The sequence below is a fragment of the Chiloscyllium plagiosum genome, chromosome 21 (genome assembly GCF_004010195.1).
Source record: "Chiloscyllium plagiosum isolate BGI_BamShark_2017 chromosome 21, ASM401019v2, whole genome shotgun sequence".
Lineage (NCBI taxonomy): Eukaryota > Metazoa > Chordata > Chondrichthyes > Orectolobiformes > Hemiscylliidae > Chiloscyllium > Chiloscyllium plagiosum.
In genome coordinates this window covers 10,922,090-10,942,095 of record NC_057730.1, presented here as the reverse complement: position 1 = coordinate 10,942,095, position 20,006 = coordinate 10,922,090, and the positions used below count along the sequence as shown (strand labels likewise).

At 40.0% G+C, this 20,006-nt stretch overlaps 1 protein-coding gene across 4 annotated transcripts in view; it reads left to right on the top strand.

Moving 5' to 3' along the window:
* Window positions 1-20,006, top strand: part of cacna1ha (calcium channel, voltage-dependent, T type, alpha 1H subunit a) — a 294,694-nt gene that overhangs the window by 175,898 nt on the left and 98,790 nt on the right. For all 4 annotated transcript variants that reach the window (XM_043711241.1, XM_043711238.1, XM_043711240.1 and 1 more), the window contains exons 9-14: window positions 4,378-4,529; window positions 6,038-6,223; window positions 7,982-8,099; window positions 9,398-9,553; window positions 10,809-10,896; window positions 10,993-11,201. In XM_043711241.1, the coding sequence (XP_043567176.1) occupies window positions 4,378-4,529; window positions 6,038-6,223; window positions 7,982-8,099; window positions 9,398-9,553; window positions 10,809-10,896; window positions 10,993-11,201 (909 nt within the window). The remainder of the gene's footprint in view (window positions 1-4,377; window positions 4,530-6,037; window positions 6,224-7,981; window positions 8,100-9,397; window positions 9,554-10,808; window positions 10,897-10,992; window positions 11,202-20,006) is intronic.

The window sequence follows — 20,006 nt, the reverse complement described above, 5'->3', positions numbered from 1 at the left end:
TGTCCGGACTTGTCCGACCTGCCTAGCTCCACCCTCACCCTCCTCTAGCTTATCGCTCCATGCTTCAGGCTCTCTGCCTTTATTCCTGATGAAGGGCTTTTGCCCGAAACGTCGATTTTGCTGCTCGTCGGATGCTGCCTGAATTGCTGTGCTCTTCCAGCACCACTGATCCGGAATCTGGTTTCCAGCATCTGCAGTCATTGTTTTTACCAACATGATTGGACAGTCTTACTCAAGGATAAGCTAAAAAAAAGTGCTTCTCAGACTTGCACAAGAACAACAGGCTGCTGGGTGACGTTTCATTCTCATGACTCCTATGCATCTGCCTATGCGCGGGCAACCCAAGGCATCTAGTAGTGATGTCCCTTTACACCCTATCTGAGCTACACAATGTGTTTTAGTCAAATGTTTGGACAATTTGCTACAGTTAGTTTTAAACAAGATTTCCATATATACAGTGGAGGAATCCTTCACATTTGCAAGGAGCATAAAGGCCTTGCATTTGATAGCAAAGCCACATCTACGTGGTCAGTTGAGTATAGCCTATTTGTCAATATATCACTCAGGGAAGCCATAGGCATTTGTACTTGTGCACAGCTTGATGGTGTTCTGGACCCATCACCATCATATGAATCAGTATTCATTGAATTTATTAACTCAGCAACTTACCCAGGTGAACAAGATAAGTAGGCTGTATGCCCCAAAAATTGCAGATCATGTTAAATAGCATGTCCCTTTAGCTATCGCTGAAGTACCCCAGCAGCTCCTGTTTCCAAAACCCACAAAAATGTTCAACATTGCACATGATCCCACAATTTATCAATATTTAATAAATAGTCCTGAATGTGCTTAGAATTACACAGAATGGCTTTTGCCCAAAACGTCGATTTTTCTGCTCCTCGGATGCTGCCTGAACTGCTGTGCTTTTCCAGCACCACTCTAATCTCGAGTTTAAGATTGTTAGTCAGGTTCACAATGTGGCACGTGTGTAGATACCAGAAATGACATATACAGGGTATCAGTAGAAAGGTCTTGTTCATTGTAGGCAATCAGAACATGTTGAAAGGACTATATCCTTTTGTTTGTATGCTTTTTAAAATCCTAGATGAAATAGACCTGTTTTAAAGGATTGCTGCCTGGTTTGAAAAACGAGTAAGCTGGCACTCAGGTGACAGGCATTGTGTAAACAGCTGTTTGAACAAGCAGTAATTGAAATAGTTGCAGATGAACAGGAACTGAAGGGTTTTGAGTACAGATACAGTTAAATGGCAGCAAGAAGTCGATTGATCTATGGACTAGTGACCCGTTATTGATGACAAAAGTTTTTTGCCTGCCAATAACTGTATGTTTGGCTCTGGGGTAACTGAACAGCTTGGGGCTGGGAACAAGTTGAATAGCTGCATTTTAATTTCCATCAGTACAAGGACTTTCAGTCTGGAGTCATAAATGATGTTAAAATTGCAGAAAAGCAGTTCATCTTTCCTTCAGCAGTTGTTTTAAGCTGTGACTTTAACAGATAACTCAGAGATCTTTTCCAGCACACTATTCCAGTGAGTCATGATAGTGTACATACATTGCACCCATTACATCATTACAAAATAGGCAACATCTACTACTTGGTTCAGACTGATGACTTGACCCTTGCCTAGTTTACTTTACAAAGCTTAATTGTCAATTGTTACCTAACTGGTGCATTATCCATGGCAACACTAATCTTAATCAGACTCAATTTACAAGCCAATCAGGACAGTCTTCTTGTATTGTTTCAGACATTGTTCTTTGCACCAGTATTTCTTCTGAATGTCCTGATGAGAGCAAGACAAAATACTTCAACAAAGTATATATTTTTCAGAAATGAATTAATGGAATATTAATTAAATTCATTAATTACTCAAATTAATTTGTAGCTTGTTTAGCAAGTGAATTTTGAATTTGATTTACCACTTGATGTGAGCAGTTCCCTGCAATTGTTATTGCTATTTCCATTAGCTTTATCGGTGCAAAAGTAACGAGGAGTAGAAAATATTTCCACAGAATGTGTTTGAAAACATGAAAGAAATTTAATAAATTATCTTAAATGATCTCTAGGCATTTGGTGACCACGGTTTGGGGTACACACTTTGACCTTCATCTGGTAGCACTCTTTCTACTCTCTGTTTATCATATATCCTACACATTCTGCATCACCTGCCATGTGATGATTAATATTCTTCAATCTAAAGTCTTTGATGATACTCTTTTTCCTTGACATTTCACCACGAGCTTTCCATTCAAATGTACATTGTGTTGACAATGTAGCTAGTGTTTATTCCTTTGAGTGACTAATTGTCAAGCCAAAGGTTCCATTTTTGGATTAAAAATTATATGTTGCAACTAACAAGTACCTGGTGAGAAAATGAGACTTATTTTGAATTTCAACACTTCATGACATTTATATGCATTGCCAGCATATTTGGTTATATCATTTCCATCTAACACAAAACATGCAGCTGAAGATTTCTCAAATCAGTAATCACCATAATAGTGAGGCTCTTTTTTTCTCACCTATCACATAACATTTGAGTTCGAAGTTATAATTCTTCTTGATTAATTTCTCACTAGTGTTCAGTATATCCATTTTGTGTCACATTCATAGAATTGCATGACATCGGTTCTGATAAAATAGTCTTGAAGTGTCAATTTCTAGGGGAATATTTTTTGAATTTCTTTTGTAATGCCATTTATATCTAGTCAGACAAGTATGCAGTTTTTTTTCTCATGTTTATCTCTGTTTCAACTCCCATTTTAATAGTTACATTAACCAATTTAGTTTATATACTTCTCGTCAGCTATAAAAGTTTTACTATTGTGGGGTCAGGAAGGAATAGAAACCTTAAACTATGTTGTTGACTTTATGCAACCTCAAAATTGATATTCATGACAAAAAATATATAAGTTTTATAAAAGTTTAAATTCGGATTTTACTTTTGAAAATTACCAGATACATGTTAATGGAATGTGAATATATCCATCTGCTGAGTATCATTAGGTGCAATCAATGGGTGAACAGAAGCCCTTAGTAATTTTGATTGTGATGTTCCAGAGTTTCTCTTACTCAGTCTATTTATAATGCAAATGTTGTGATGTTTCAAAGCAAAGATCCCAACCATTTTTAGAGATTTGCAGTCAAATGTTGATTTTGTCCATTATCAGTGTTCCAGCTACCATCAGAAAACTTGGGAGCAAATAATTAATCAGAATTTTGGATTAAAGTTGTAAAGCTGGTTTTGGAGAGATGTGTCAGTGGATTCAATATTCCACTCTTCCTTAATAAGTACAGTATAGTACCTGATACAGGCTGACAATTGTTAAAGAGGAATTGCACATGGAAAGATTTTACGATGGCCTAAGCTGTTTAACAGACCTATAAATATCACCTAAATGCTGAGGTGCACAAATATCTCCTTTATATGGATGTGTAAATTTTGTTGTATAAAAAAAATTTGTGTTAATACAAGAAACCGTGATGCCTGACTGAAAATGTGATACTTGACTGTTGACATGAGGTACTGATAATGCTTACCAGATTTATACTCACTCATTTCTATCCGTAATGCTTCTGAATCATGTTTAATCATAGTTAAGCTTCTTCTGTTGTGTGCTAATGTGTAAAGGCTGCTTGTAATATAATTATAAATCATTGTAAAACTGTGTGAAACAATATCATGAGGGCTGGCTGAGATGATTGTCGTACTGATTTTTTTCCCTTTCCTTTGATCAGCAAGATGGAAAAACTGCTCCAACATCTGAATAGTTTTGCTCCATCCTATAATTGCTTTGATTGTAACTGATATACCCGTGGAACAGAATGTCAGGCTTTAAAAATCTTAGAAGCTCTACCCTACATGCTAGGACAGATTATTCTGCTAAACATAAAGTAAATAATGAACAATCAATATTGAATGGATAGTAAATATTTACAGAGTCATTAATAACTATTTTACTGTTCTCACTTTTGAGCTGGGAGGGGGCAGCTATAATAAGGTGAAGAGGAAATTGTTCACGCAGGGCCTTTTCCACAAGCTCTTCAAGCAAGCCCTGCTGTTAGGTTAAGGAAGCATAATTATGGACTGGCATTATGTAATGCTGCTATTGTTCTCCTTCTGGGGGCTTCCTTATGAAAAGAAGTGGTTTCTCTCTACACCATCAAATCTTATAGACATGCAAAACATTGTAGTTAGGTCACCTCTCAACTTTCTTCACTCAACAAAGTGCAAGGCTAGTATTATTTTGAATTAAATCATGACACCATTTAAGCATAATCAATGTTCTTTTTAATATCCATCAATGAAATGATTTAAATGATTTGCTAATAGATCATTTCAAATCTTTTCACAGCCTGAAGAGCTTACCAATGCCCTGGAGATCAGCAACATTGTATTTACCAGCATGTTTGCTTTGGAAATGATTCTTAAACTTTTTGCATTTGGTCTTTTTGGTTACATTAAAAATCCATATAATATTTTTGATGGAATTGTTGTCATTATCAGGTAGGTTTACAATATTTGTTTCTCTCGTTAACATTTTTTTCTGGTAGATGTTTGAATTTCTACTTGTTCAATTAAGGTACTTTGCTATTGCTTGCAAATTGGGGTTTAAAGCAATGTGTTGGCAATTAAATGTTTGTCATTCACTGTCCCCATGTGGGATTCAGCATGTCTTCAACTATCTATTAGAGGTTAATAAAAAAAATCAGTGTTCAGATGTAATAGTATGTCCTTCAATTTAACAAATGGTTGTAGGCAGAAGAATGTTAAAACCATTCCTCATCCCTTGACTTATTTTAAGGGATTGTTTGGAATACAGTGGTAAAGGAATGGCCACTTGTAAGTCTCAGTAAGAAGGAATCTTAATGAGTTTTAACTTGTTGCATGGTAGCAATTAGGTACAAGTTACATTAGCTACGTTAATATTGTCAATGCTTGGAGACATAGATGACACATCTGTTCCCTTCAAGATCCAAAGCCATTCTCTCGATTTCCCTTCCCATGTCTGTGTGTCATCCTCCAATGAGTGAGGCTTAATGTAGTCTCCAATATTAAACCTTCCAGAACCATTATATGCACAAAAATGTGCAGAATAAAAAATCAAATGATAAGCCTGAGTTGCATCATGGAGCAGATTGCTGATTCTATTTCAGAGGTTTCTAGAGAGATGTTGCACATGAAATTAAGGAGTAGCTTTGCTTGACCATGTGCTCAATGACTGCTCCTAGTCATTGGCTTCCTCACTCGTTCTCTCTTTGGAGTAAGTTGGCAGTCCACATTTTGGATTGAAGGAGGAAGATGAGCTGGTCTAATAACCGGCATCTGGATTTGCTTCCTCTCCAGCTTCAAGTTCTCTCTGTTCATTGCCAGACCTACTTTCTCTTTGGTTCCAAGCCTTGCTCTTCACATTCAAATTCTATTCTTCAATCTTGAACTCCTCATCTGACTGTAACTTCCTGTATCTTAACATAGAATGAGAGCCATGTTAGATTGATAGAAAATTTGAACTCTAAAGATAGGAAAGAAGAATAATCACAAATTTTAGATATTGTTCCAATGCAATAAATCAATAATGTGAAATAATCATATATGATGTTATTGCTAAAGATATTTTCTGAGATTCCCTTGTCTACTTTTTTAAAGAAAGCACTTTCACGTTTATTAACCAATTAATTCATTTGATATTATAATTGAATAGTGCAATTTCATTCCTGAAAGATTTAAATTTGATGGTTTGACGTTACGTTTACTGTTACATTGTATTTATTCATTAGCTGTTTCTTCATGCCTGGTCCCAGTTTTTCATAAGTTGCTTTTACGTATTTTCTATAACGATCAATTACAACTATGTGAGCAAATACCACATTGTTATAAAACCTTCTGACCCATTCACCTGAGCATGAGAAGCTACTAATCTGTAAACAAGAAAACAGAGAAGTCTTAGAGAGGGACTGATCCTTCTGCTTATCCTGAAAATAAGGCAATCAACATTATTTTCCTGTTATTACTAGTGTGTGGGAAATTATTGGTCAGTCTGATGGTGGCCTTTCAGTGCTGAGAACATTCCGGCTGCTCAGAGTTTTGAAGCTAGTCCGTTTCCTGCCTGCACTGCGACGCCAGTTAGTGGTTCTGATGAAAACCATGGACAACGTGGCTACATTCTGCATGCTGCTCATGCTGTTCATATTTATTTTCAGGTGATTACAAACATTAATTTGCATTGTAATTGAGCAAAATGTGTTTTATTGCAGCATGCCTATTTAGCTTTTACTCATGAAAACGGTAGATAGGAAAGGATCAAGTGCTCAATGGTGCCTGTCCCAAACTCGTGATCACTGGAGCATCATAACTCGACACTTACTCAGCTACCCACCTATATTCAATACACATTCCACTCCCCCAACGCCAGTCTGACTGTAACCATAGAACCTCTTTTAACAAAGGAATGTCCAGTCCCAATCAAGGAGAACATTCTCTTGGAACATTCGTCTCCAATGTCCTCAATGGATCACATAATAACATAAGAAAGAGGTGCAGAAGTAGGCCAATTGGCCTATAAGATCATGGCTGATCTGCCCTAAGCATCAACTTTCTTTTATGCCAGTTCAGCATTTCTGTCAACTCCCTACTATTTCAAAAGTATGTCTATTTCTCCTTTAGAGCTGAAAATGTGTCGCTGGAAAAGTGCAGCAGGTCAGGCAGCATCCAAGGAGCAGGAGAATCGACGTTTCGGGCATGAGCCCTTCTTCAGGAATGAGGAATGAGGACTCTCCTCATTCCTGAAGAAGGGCTCATGCCCGAAACGTCGATTCTCCTGCTCCTTGGATGCTGCCTGATCTGCTGCGCTTTTCCAGCAACACATTTTCAGCTCTGATCTCCAGCATCTGCAGTCCTCACTTTCTCCTACTCCTCCTTTAAACAATTTCAGTGTCTTAGTCTACACAATTCTCTGGGGTAGAGAATTCCAGAAATTTATTATTGTCTGGGAGAAGAAATTCCTTTGCATCTCCATTATAAGTGAATGTCCCCTTATTCTGTATTGATGACCCCCTAGTTTGAGATTTCCCCACTACTGGAAACATCTTCTCCATATTGAATGTTTCAAGGCCCCTTAGAATCTTGTGTGTATCATTAAGATCATCCATCTTTCTTCTAAACTGTAATGAATAAAGGCTTAACCTTTTAGCCATTCTTGATAAGTTGACTCCTTCGACCCAGGAATCAGTCTGGTGACTCTCTTTTAAAGAACTGCCAATGCCAGGTAAATACAGGGACCAAAACTGTACACGGTACTTAAGGTGTAACCTCACCAACACGCTGTAGAATTGTAATAAGATTTCCTTATTTTAAATGCTTACCTCCTAGCATTTAGGGCCAAATTTCATTTGATTTTTAAATTACTTGCTGTATCTGCATGCTTTTTGTGTTTCATGTGCTAAACCTCTAGCCACTTTACTTGTTGGAATCTCTTTCTATTTAAATAATGACCTGATTTTGATTCTTCCTCCCAAAGTGCATGAGCTCATTCCTACATCGCATCAGTATAAATAAAGTGTAATAGAATCTTTGTTCAGTAATGACCACTATCAGCTTCTTCTTGAATCATGGAATGATCATATCCTCAAAGTCTGAAAATGTTTTCCCCGAAACAATCATCCAATTCTCTTTGAAAGCCTTGATTGAATTTGCTTCCCTACATTCACAGCCAGTGCACTCCAGATCCTAACCATCACTTGTTTAAAATGACTTTCCTCTTGTCATCATTGGTTCTTTTACCATTCACCATAAATCTTCAACATTGAAGTAGAGCTTTAAAAAAAAGATTAGGTCTGTGTTCTTAGTGATCTAAGAATCTTTATTTTAAAGCATTCTGGTTGTTAGCAGTGATGTGCTTTTGCCTCGTATGTGTTATGTTAATCTAAATTTTGTAAAGATTATTCTGCTTTCACCCACAGTATTCTGGGCATGCATCTGTTTGGATGTAAATTCAGCTTGAAGATGGAGAATGGAGACACAATACCAGACAGGAAGAATTTTGATTCTTTGTTGTGGGCAATTGTCACTGTATTTCAGGTGAGGCTATTCCACTAAAGCAAAAGTTGTGCTGCTGCTATCTGGAATCAATGATGTGATTGATAACATTGTTTTCTTCTTTCCAGTAGCAATCTTTGTGTTACATATTTATAGCATGTTGTTTGATCGCTGTTGTTTAGAGTCACAATATACATATTTCATTTTTAATTAGTAAGCACAATTTTTTAGATTTTTTTTAGATTACATTACAGTGTGGAAACAGGCCCTTCGGCCCAACAAGTCCACACCGACCCGCCGAAGCGCAACCCACCCATACCCCTACATTTACCCCTTACCTAACACTATGGGCAATTTAGCATGGCCAATTCACCTTACCTGCACATCTTTGGACTGTGGGAGGAAACCGGAGCACCCGGAGGAAACCCACGCAGACACGGGGAGAACGTGCAAACTCCACACAGTCAGTCGCCTGAGGCAGGAATTGAACCCGGGTCTCTGGCGCTGTGAGGCAGCAGTGCTAACCACTGTGCCTCCATGCCACCCACATTGTTTATTTTATCATTGTTTATTCTATCAGCACATTTATTATTGCATTTATAAACGTATGATTATTACCAGATGTACTACAGCAGTTGCCTGCAGAGATGGTGAATAATACCGCGTTGCATGGGTAAATAACATAAAGTCTATGATGATCTGGTGTAATGTTTTTAAATTGAAATGGGCCTGTACTATAAGCCCAAAACCAATTTTTTCTAACAACTTGGATAAAGAATACAGGGCAGTGTGTATCAATACTGGCTCCCTACCCAGATGCAGAGGCAGGGTTAACAGCAGGTACCACATGATTCAGAAACTGATGGTAAGCACATCATTGATTCGTCAGCATTGTGGTAACTGTGCAGTTTTGGAAAAGCTAAAAGAGGAAAGATGGTGGCAAGGTAGCTCAGTGGTTAGCACTGCTGCCTCACAGCACCAGTGTCCCAGGTTCTGATTCCAGCCTTGGGCGACTGTCTGTGTGGAGTTTGCACATTCTCCCCGTGTCTGCGTGGGTTTCCTCCGGGTGCTCCAGTTTCCTCCCACAGTCCAAAGATGTGCAAGCCAGGTGAATTGGCCATGCTAAATTGCCCATAATGTTAGGTGCATTAGTCAGAGGGAAATGGGTCTGGGTGGGTTACTCTTCGGAGGGTCGGTGTGGACTGGTTTGGCCGAAGGGCCTGTTTCCACACTGGAGGGAATCTAATCTAAAAGGAAGGAATCTGGAGTAAAAATACACACAATCTCACACACTCCATAGCTTCATAATCGTGTGGTAATGTCAAGATCTTTGTCCTTAGATCCTTACTCAGGAGGACTGGAATGTAGTCCTGTATAATGGAATGGCCTCCACCTCACCCTGGGCTGCCCTCTACTTTGTGGCATTAATGACTTTTGGCAACTATGTGCTTTTCAACCTACTGGTTGCTATTCTTGTGGAAGGCTTCCAAGCAGAGGTAAGTCGTATCCGGACTTTGTTTTTAGTCTTTGCGTGATCTCCCTTCATCTTTTCTCAGTGAGAACCTGCCTTCTGTTCCTGTCTTGTCCCCTATTCCACTAATGGTAGCTGTGCACTTAGCTACTACAACTTTGGCTTTTGGAATTCTTGACTTGCTTCCCTTCATTTGGTCCCTTTTGTACAACAGCCTCCCTTAAAACCTAAACCAACCATCTTCGGATCTTAATCCTTGCTTCTTCATTCTCCATCTCCTTCCTCCCTTCTTAGTGCCAACCATACATTTTACCTCCTTACTGATTGCTCCCTGAGACATCTTCCTGTTTGTGAGGAATGTTTTAAGAAACCAGCAAGAGATTATCAGAACCAGTATTATGGATCTGGAAAACATTCATTTGAATAAGAATATAGAGTCATTGTCAAATAATCATAGAGCACGAAAACAGACCCTTCGGTCAACCAATCCATGTCGACCATAATCCCGAACTAAACTAGTCCTATCTGCCTGCTCCTGGCTCATATCCTTCCAAACCTTTCCTTTTCATGTACTTATCCAAATGTCTTTGAAATGTTTTAATTGTACCCACATCTACCACTTCCTCTGGGGACGTTCATTCCAAACATGAATCACCCTCTGTGTAAAAACAATTGCCCAATTTCGTTTTTAAATCTCGCTCTTCTCACCTTAAAAATGTGCTCCCTGGTCTTGAAATCAACCATCCTAGGCAAAAGACAATGACCATTAATCCTATCTATACCCCTCATGACTTTATAGATGTTTATAAGGTCATCTCTCAACCTCCTACTCTCCAGTGAAAAACTTTCCAGTGTAACCAACCCTTCTTTATAGAACTGGAGAAAATGGTGAGACAAAGGGGGATTGGTGGCAAAAAATTTACCTCTAGCAACCCTTATCCAGTATCACATCATAGTAAAGTTGGCAAATACCACAAAATACCAGGTGTGGTTATCTGTGAAAATTCCACAAGGGGTACTCCAGTTGAAATCTTTAAGATGATTAGATAGAGATAAATTACTTATTCTAATGGGGTAGAAAAAAAGACAAGTACAAGTCTTAACATTAGAGCTTGGTAATTATTTTGTGAGAGGTGGTTTGGCTGTAAGCTATAAGCAGGTAATTGTTTGGCTGAAATTATGAAGTATTAACCTATTTTGTTTTTCTAAATTTATATTAGTTTTGACAAGTTACTACCTATTTTTGACAGTTCTTTTCACATATTGAATTAATGTTTCAGGGTGATGCCAACAGATCAGATACAGATGAAGAAAAAACATCTGCTAATTTTGATGAGGAGTGTGAGCGATTTAAAGATCATTCTTCTGGTGAGAGTGACTATAAATAACTGTTACTGATTGTATATTGAGAAATTTCCCTTTTTGGCTTGCTGCCTTTATTCTGACCTGTTCTATTCTTTGCAGATTTAAAAATGTATTCGGTCGTCATGACATCAAATGGACATTTGGATTCACGAAGCAGCATACCACCACCAATTATCATGCATACTGCTGCTACACCAATGCCTACACCAAAGAGTTCACCATATATGGATTCAGTTCATACTTACTTAGAATCCAGAAGAGGCAGCAGTGCTTCCATTGATCCTACAAATTATGACCAGAGGTCTTTGGTAAGTTGCTGAGTTGCATAACATTTATGCATTTATTTTTTGGCAATATTAGTGCATTTTTAGATACAGAAGAACTTTGGTTATCCGAAGGACACGGGCGGACAGTATTTCATTCAGTTACTCGAATACCAGCTAACATAATTTAGCCGAGCAGCGAGACCTTGCGATCTTGCCGGATAATCCGATATTCGGATTATCAAATGCTGGATAATCGAGGTTCCTCAGTAGTTCTGTTAAGCGGGGTTTCTGTAGTCAATAAAAAAAACCGGTTGATCTTAGCTGATATTGTAGAGGTTCTGGTGTTGGACTGGGGTGGACAAGGTCATATACCAGGTTATAGTCCAATAGATTTATTTTAAATTAAAAGCTTTTGGAGCACCGCTCCTTAATCAGATGAAGTGAAGGGAAGGACACAGGCACAGAATTTATTGGCAGATAGATCAAAAGATAGTACAAATGGTGTTAGTGGAATATCGACAGGCTGAATAATAAGTCTCTGCAGGTGTTCAAAAGTATCCGATGATATGAGTAAAGTGTCAACAGCTGAATAGCGAGTGAAGGGATAGTCTATGATCCAGTTAATTGAGGCAGAGAGATAATTACAAAAATAAGATGGTGTTGGAGACAAGCCAAATGGCTGGAATAACACGGTAAGTATAGTGGTTGCATGCCAAGGGTCTAACTAAAGTGACAAATAATCCAAAACTATACAAACAAATTAAGGTAGCGAGATCATAAGAACATAAGAACTAGGAGCAGGAGTAGGCCATCTGGCCCTTCAAGTCTACTCCTCCATTCAAAAAGATCATGGCTGATCTTTTTGTGGCCTCAGCTGCCCTCTCACCATAACTCTTAATTCCTTTACTGTTCAAAAAACTATCTATCATAGCTTTAAAAGCGTTTGATGAGGAATCCTCAACTACTTCACTGGGCAAGGAATTCCATAGATTCACAACCCTCTGGGTGAAGAAGTTCCTTCTCAATTCAGTTCCAATTTTGCTCTCTAAATTAGACACAGACACATGCACATATGTACACATACATATACACTTTGCTCCTCCCACCCACATCCATGCACCGCTACAAACACCCCACAGAGCTGAAGCATCCTTTGCCCACTGATTGAATAAGGCATTATTATAGATACAACATACAATATTCCAGTACTTTGATTTTTTTTTTAAAACCTGTAACAACATCTGCAGTTTCTTGGTTTCAACTGCGTCTTTTCTCATTTTGAAGTCCACATTTTAAAGTTGACTTTACTCTTAAAGGAAACATGTTGAACACCTCAGCAAACAATAAAATGACACCCTTGACTACATTTTCTAAAAGAGGCCAAACTGCTGTTGTTCAACACTGACGATGAGAAATTGGGACCATTTACATGTGACATATAGGCCTATATGTGCATTTGGAGCTCCAAACGTATCTGAGGCGCACACATTTGTTAGCAGCATTATTGGTGAGGGTGTATTATGCTGAGATGATGACATCTGTACTCATTGATCCCTCTTTTAATTTTACACAAATGAACGGGATTCTGGGTAATCCAAGATGGAGGATGGGGAAAATTTCTGGTTGCAACAGCTGCCTCTTTTTTGAGGTATTTTAGGTGCTGGAGGTGATTTCCTCGAATTCCAGGAGCAGCAATTACTGTTTTATATGCTGTTGCGTTGTTTTAGAACCTGGGAAAAAAAGGTCTAAACAACAGCAATTTTAAAAGGGAGAAGAACAGATAAAGGAAGCACATGGTGAGGTCAGTGCAGGAGAGAGAGAGAAAGAAACTGACACTGCCGTTGCTGTTTGAATTCATGTATCACTGGACATCGAAGTGCATCTGGGAAAATTAACAAACAGTGAAATTCACAACTGATCTTGGAGGAATTGTTTGGGTGAAGTTCACAGCGAGAATCAGATAAGTGTATTATTTTAAGTGGCCTACAGAAAGTCTGCAGTAGTGAGTAGAGTGGGTTCTTTCTTGATGATATGTTTTTGGAGGTATGTCTCTTGATTAAACTTAAAATATAAGCCATAACTATTAATTTAACCTGGGGCAGTGTTTGTAGAGGAATAAGACGGTGTTATTTTCTGGGTCTGTAGATTGTGAAGAAGCAAAAATGGCCTTTAGTAAAGTGGTATGTGCTTCTTGTCAGATGGAGGAGTTTAAAGAGAGTTTAAGGATTACTGCGGATTATATCTGCAATAAATGCTATTGGTTGCAAATCTTATCAGTTCGAGTGAATCAGTTGGAGAGACAGTTAGAAGCAATGAGGAATTTGCAACAGCAACAGTATGTGATGGATGGCAGTTATAGGAACGTGGGGGGGGGGGGAGGGGGGGAACTCTCAGATGCAGTCACATAGATGGGTTAACTCCAGGAAAGGTAAGAGAGGTAGGCACCTAGTGCAGGAGTCTTCTGTGGATATACCCATTTCAAACAGGTATGCTGATTTGGAAAATGTACGGGGTGATGGATTCTCAGGGGAACGTAGCACGAATGGCCACATTTCTGGTATTGAGACTAGCTCTAATGCAATGAGGGATACATTGGGTTCCAAGAGATCAATTGTGCTTGGAGATTCTCTAGTCCGAGGTCCAGACAGATGTTTCTGTGGCCAGCAGAGAAAAAGCAGAATGGTGTGTTGCTTCCCTGGTGCCAGGATCAAGGATGTCTCAGAGAGAGTGCAGAATGTTCTCACAGGGGAGAGGGGCCAGCAAGAGGTCATTGTCAACATTGGAACCAATGATATAGGAAGGGAAAAGGTTGAGATTCTGAAGGGAGATTACAGAGAGTTAGGCAGGAATTTAAAAAGGAGGTCCTCGAGTAGTAATATCTGGACTACTCCAGGTGCTACAAGCTAGTGAGGGCAGGAAGAGGAGGATAGAGCAGATGAATGCATGGCTGAGGAGCTGGTGTATGGGAGAAGGATTCACATTTTTGGATCATTGGAATCTCTTTTGGGGTAGAAGTGACCTGTACAAGAAGGACGGATTGCACCTAAATTGGAAGGGGACTAATATACTGGCAGGGAAATTTGCTAGAGCTGCTGGGGAGAATTTAAACTAGTAAGGTGGGAGGGTGGGACCCAGGGAAATAGTGAGGAAAGAAGTCAATCTGAGACTGGTACAGTTGAGAACAGAGTGAGTAAAACAGTCAGGGCAGGCAGGGACAAGGTAGGACTCATAAGTTAAACTGCATTTATTTCAATGCAAGGGGCCTAACAGGGAAGGCAAATGAACTCAGGACATGGTTAGGAACATGGGACTGGGATCTGATAACAATTACAGAAACATGGCTCAGGAATGGGCAGGACTGGCAGCTTAATGTTTCAGGATACAAATGCTACAGGAAGGATAGGAAGGGAGACAAGAGAGGAGGGGGAGTGGTGATTTTGATAAGGATTAGCATTATAGCTGTGCTGTAATATTCCTGGAAATACATCCAGGGAAGTTATTTGGGTGGAACTGGGAAATAAGAAAGGGATGATCACTTTATTGGGATTGTATTATAGATCTCCTAATAGTCAAAGGGAAATTGAGAAACAAACTTGTAAGGAGATCTCAGCTATCTGTAAGAATAATAGAGTGGTTATGGTAGGGGATTTTAACTTTCCAAACATAGACTGGGACTGCCATAGTGTTAAAGGATTAGATGGAGAGGAATTTGTTAAGTGTGTACAAGAAAAATTTCTGATTCAGTATGTGGATGTACCTACTAGAGAAGGTGCAAAAATTGACCTACTCTTGGGAAATAAGGCGGGGCAGGTGACTGAGGTGTCAGTGGGGGAGCACTTTGGGGCCAGCGACCATTATTCTATTAGATTTAAATTAGTGATGGAAAAGGATAGACCAGATCTAAAAGTTGAAGTTCTAAATTGGAGAAAGGTCAATTTTGACGGTATTAGGCAAGAACTTTCAAAAGTTGATTGGGGGCAGATGTTCGCAGGTAAAGGGACGGCTGGAAATGGGAAGCCTTCAGAAATGAGATAACGAGAATCCAGGGAGAGTATATTCCTGTTAGGGTGGACGGAAAGGCTGGTAGGTATAGGGAATGCTGGATGACTAAAGAAATTAAGGGTTTGGTTAAGAAAAAGAAGGAAGCCTGTTTAAGATATAGGCAGGATAGATCGAGTGAATCCTTAGAAGATAATAAAAGCTGTAGGAGTATACTGAAGAAGGAAATCAGGAGGCCAAAAAGGGGACATGAGATAGCTTTGGCAAATAGAGTTAAAGAGAATCCAAAAAGTTTTTACAAATACATTAAGGACAAAAGGGTAACTAGGGAGAGAATAGAACCCCTCAAAGATCAGCAAGGCGGCCTTTGTGTGGAGCCGCAGAAAATGGGGGAAATACTAAAAGAGTATTTTGCATCAGTATTTACTGTGGAAAAGGATGTGGAAGATATAGACTGTAGCGAAATAGATGGTGACACCTTGCAAAATGTCCATATTACAAAGATGAAGTGCTGGATGTCTTGAAATGGGTAAAGGTTGATAAATCCCCAGGAGCTGATCAGGTGTACCCTAGAACTCTGTGGGAAGCTAGAGAAGTGATTGCTGGGCCTCTTGCTGAGATATTTGTAGCATCGATAGTCATAGGTGAGGTGCCAGAAGACTAATGTGGTGCCACTGTTTAAGAAGGGTGGTAAGGACAAGCCGGGGAACTATAGACCAGTGAGCCTGACGTCGGTGGTGGGAAAGTTGTTGGAGGGAATCCTGAGGGACAGGATGTACATGTACTTGGAAAGGCAAAGACTGATTAAGGATAGTCAACATGGCTTTATGCGTGGGAAACCATGTCTTACAAACTTGATTTTGTTTTTTGAGGAAGTAACAAAGAGGATTGATGAGGGCAGAGTGGTAGATGTGATCTATATGGACTTCAGCAAGGCGTTCAACAAGGTTCCCCATGGGAGACTGATTAGCAAGGTTAGATCTCATGGAATAAAGGGAGAACTAGCCATCTGGATACAGAACTGGCTCAAAGGTAGAAGACAGATGGTGGTAGTGGAGGGTTGTTTTTCAGACTGGAGCCCTGTAACCAGTGGAGTGCCACAAGGATCAGTGCTGGGTCCTCTACTTTCTATCATTTACATAAATGATTCAGATGCGAGCATAAGAGGTACAGTTAGTAAGTTTTGCAGATGACACCAAAATTGGAGGTGTAGTGGACAGCAAAGAGGGTTACCTCAGATTACAACAGGACCTGGACCAAATGGGCCAATTGGCTGAGAAGTGGCAGATGGAGTTTAATTTAGATAAATGTGAGGTGCTGCATTTTTTTTGATTACATTACATTACAATGTGGAAACAGGCCCTTCGGTCCAACAAGTCCACACCGACCCACTGAAGCGCAACCCACCCATACCCCTATATTTACCCCTTACCTAACACTACAGGCAATTTTGCATGGCCAATTCACCTGACCTGCACATCTTTGGACTGTGGGAGGAAACCGGAGCACCCGGAGGAAACCCACGCAGACACATGGAGAATGTGCAAACTCCACACAGACAGTCGCCTGAGGCGGGAATTGAACCCGGGTCCCTGGCGCTGTGAGGCAGCAGTGCTAACCACTGTCCCACCATGCTGCCCCAAAGCTTAGCAGGACTTATATACTTAATGGTAAAGTCCTAGGGAGTGTTGCTGAACAAAGATACCTTGGAGTGCAGGTTCATAGGGCTCCTCGAAAGTGGAACAAACCACGACAAGCAGATCAAACACAGCCAGAAACCCTAACCACCTTACCATACATCAAAGAAGTTTCAGAAATGACAGCTAGACTATTAAGACCCCTCGGAATCCTAGTAGCACACAAACCCACCAACACTCTCAAACAAAAGCTAACAAACTTAAAAGACCCAGTGCAACCCATGGACAAAACCAACGTCATCTACAAAATTCCATGCAAGGACTGCCACAAACACTACGTAGGACAAACAGGAAGAAAGTTAGCCACCAGGAAACACGAACACCAGTTAGCCACAAAAAGACACGACCCTCTCTTCTTCGTAGCCCTACACACAGATGAAAAAAAAACACCATTTCGACTGGGACAATACATCTATCCTGAGAGAGGCTAAGGAAGGACATGCCAGAGAATTCCTGGAGGCCTGGCACTCCAACCGCAACGCCATAAACAAACACATAGATCTAGATACCATCTATCAACCCCTCAGAAAACGAACAGGAAATGACATCACCATAAACCCCAGGAACCCCATCCAGGAGAAAGATATAAATAGAAAGCAGGAGACAACAGGTTCGCTTCACTTGGAGGTCGCCACTGATGATGTTACCTAGCCAGGTAATGAAACGTCTGGATATCAAACCTACAGCTCAGCGAGCAAACCTACACCCTGAAATGCTCTATTTGCTTTTGTCTCAGCTTTTCTTGCACCTTCCCTTAATCTATTTTTCTAATTTTATTTCCTTTCTTTTGTTAGTTATTTTCTCCATACTATCACCTTCTATGTTGTTTACTTCTAATGTTTTGAGTATCCATTATGCACACTTCTATTAGCTTCCAACATGTGACAAACACTTTCTCAACATTACATTTTGTTCTATTTCCACTTATCTTGTTGTCCTCCCCTTGAGATTTACTTGACATGACATCTGGTTGACACTTTTTCTCTTTCTTCACCCAGGAATTGCTTTCTCTTGACTCTGGTCCAACTATTCTTATCCTCAGATTCTTGTTCAGCATATCCATGATCATTTTCTCTTTCAATCTCAATTTTGCTGTCACTGTGGATCATTCTTCATCTCTCGTGCAGCATTTTCACTCATGTTCATAATGTTTCCTGCCCTTCTCATTCAATTTCTCTATTACAGTGCAGTGCAACACTTTCCACCATCTCAGCCATTGATTCCACAATATATTTGCACTGAAAACATGCCACATTTCCAATGGCTTTTGCTCACCAAACTCTTAGGTACTAGCCATCAACATGTTCAGGATACAGTCACATAACTCGAGTTCCAGTCAAAGTCAGTGGAAGTTTGCCTTATCCCTAACTCTGCCCACTGTCTTACTCCCACTCTCCTACTTTATTTTCCTACAGGCAGAATTTGAATGTAGCTACACATTGAGATCAGGAATTGCTGTCCACGTTGCCCAATAGTATTCAGAACAGATGAGGAGGAGCTTGATCATTGATTTAGGAAGGAGACCTGGAGGAACAGTTAGGATGCATGGGTTGAGTGGACTGGGTGCATGGGTGGGGAGCGGGAAGGTTTTGGTAAACAGGGTACAAGTTTTACTAACGTCCTGCCTTATTTCAGAAATCTTGTGATGAAAAAAACATTTGATTTGGCTCACAATCTCCAAATGCATTTTTGCCTCTTGCTGTACTTTCTTCTCTTCATCTTTTAAAGCTTCAGAAAAGCCTTTCTACATGTGAGAAGTGCTATATAAATGTAAACAAAGCAAAAGGAGACTCATTACTGGGACACCCTTTCTAAAAAGAAATGATAACAGGATTACATATATTTTGTTTGAAAAATAAATGAAATTTTGGACTGTTGCAGTAAAAGAACCAGTTTTATTTCTAAAACTCACAGCAAATGTAGAACTGTATAATATCCAATCAGTGGTTACACAAGAGCATGTAATCTTTGGAAGAAGCTGGATTTGAAAATTCTGTAAAACCAATTGGCATTAGTGCCTTTGGTTTGAAAGAATGATTATGAATTATATGTATACTTTACAGGCTGGGGCTTTTTTCCCTGGAGCATCAGAGGCTGAGGGGTGACATTGTAGAGGTTTACAAAATTATGAGGGGCATGGATAGGATAAATAGACAAAGTCTTTTCCCTGGGGTCAGGGAGTCCAGAAATAGAAGGCATAGGTTTAGGGTGAGAGGCAATAGATATAAAAGAGACCTAAGGGGCAACTTTTTCACACAGAAGATGGTACGTATATGGAATGAGCTGCCAGAGGAACTGGTGGAGGCTGGTACAATTACAACATTTAAAAGGCTGGGTATATGAATAGGAAGGGTTTGGAGGGATATGTCCCAGGTGTTGGCAGGTGGGACTAGTTTGGGTTGGGATATCTGGTTGGTATGGATGAGTTGGACCGAAGGGTCTGTTTCCATGCTGTACATCTCTATGACTCTATGTGAGAAACAAACATGTTCTGTCAGATGTTTGACAAAGAAACATTGTGTTCATCAATATAGTTGATCAAATTACCTGAATGCCATACTGTGCATGAGTGATAAAACTGGCACTCTTTTCTACATATTGCAGACTCCTGAATGGTGGCAGGTGTATATTCCAATTCAAAGTCTGTGAGAAGATTTGTAGCTCGGGTGCTCATTGTTGTGGTTCTGTTCGCCGAGCCAGACGTTTCGTCCCCTGTCTAGGTGACATCCTCAGTGCTTGGGAGCCCCCTGTGAAGCGCTTCTATGATCTTTCCTCCGGCATTTGTAGTGGTTTGAATCTGCCGCTTCCGGTTGTCAGTTCCAGCTGTCCGCTGCAGTGGTCGGTATATTGGGTCTAGGTCGATGTGCTTATTGATTGAATCTGAGTGCCATGCCTCTAGGAATTCCCTGGCTGTTCTCTGTTTGGCTTGTCCTATAATAGTAGTGTTGTCCCAGTCGAATTCATGTTGCTTGTCATCTGCGTGTGTGGCTATAAAGGATAGCTGGTCGTGTCGTTTCGTGGCTAGTTGGTGTTCATGGTTGCGGATCGTTAGCTGTCTTATCCTTAGTAGCCACACACGCAGATGACAAGCAACATGAATTCGACTGGGACAACACTACTATTATAGGACAAGCCAAACAGAGAACAACCA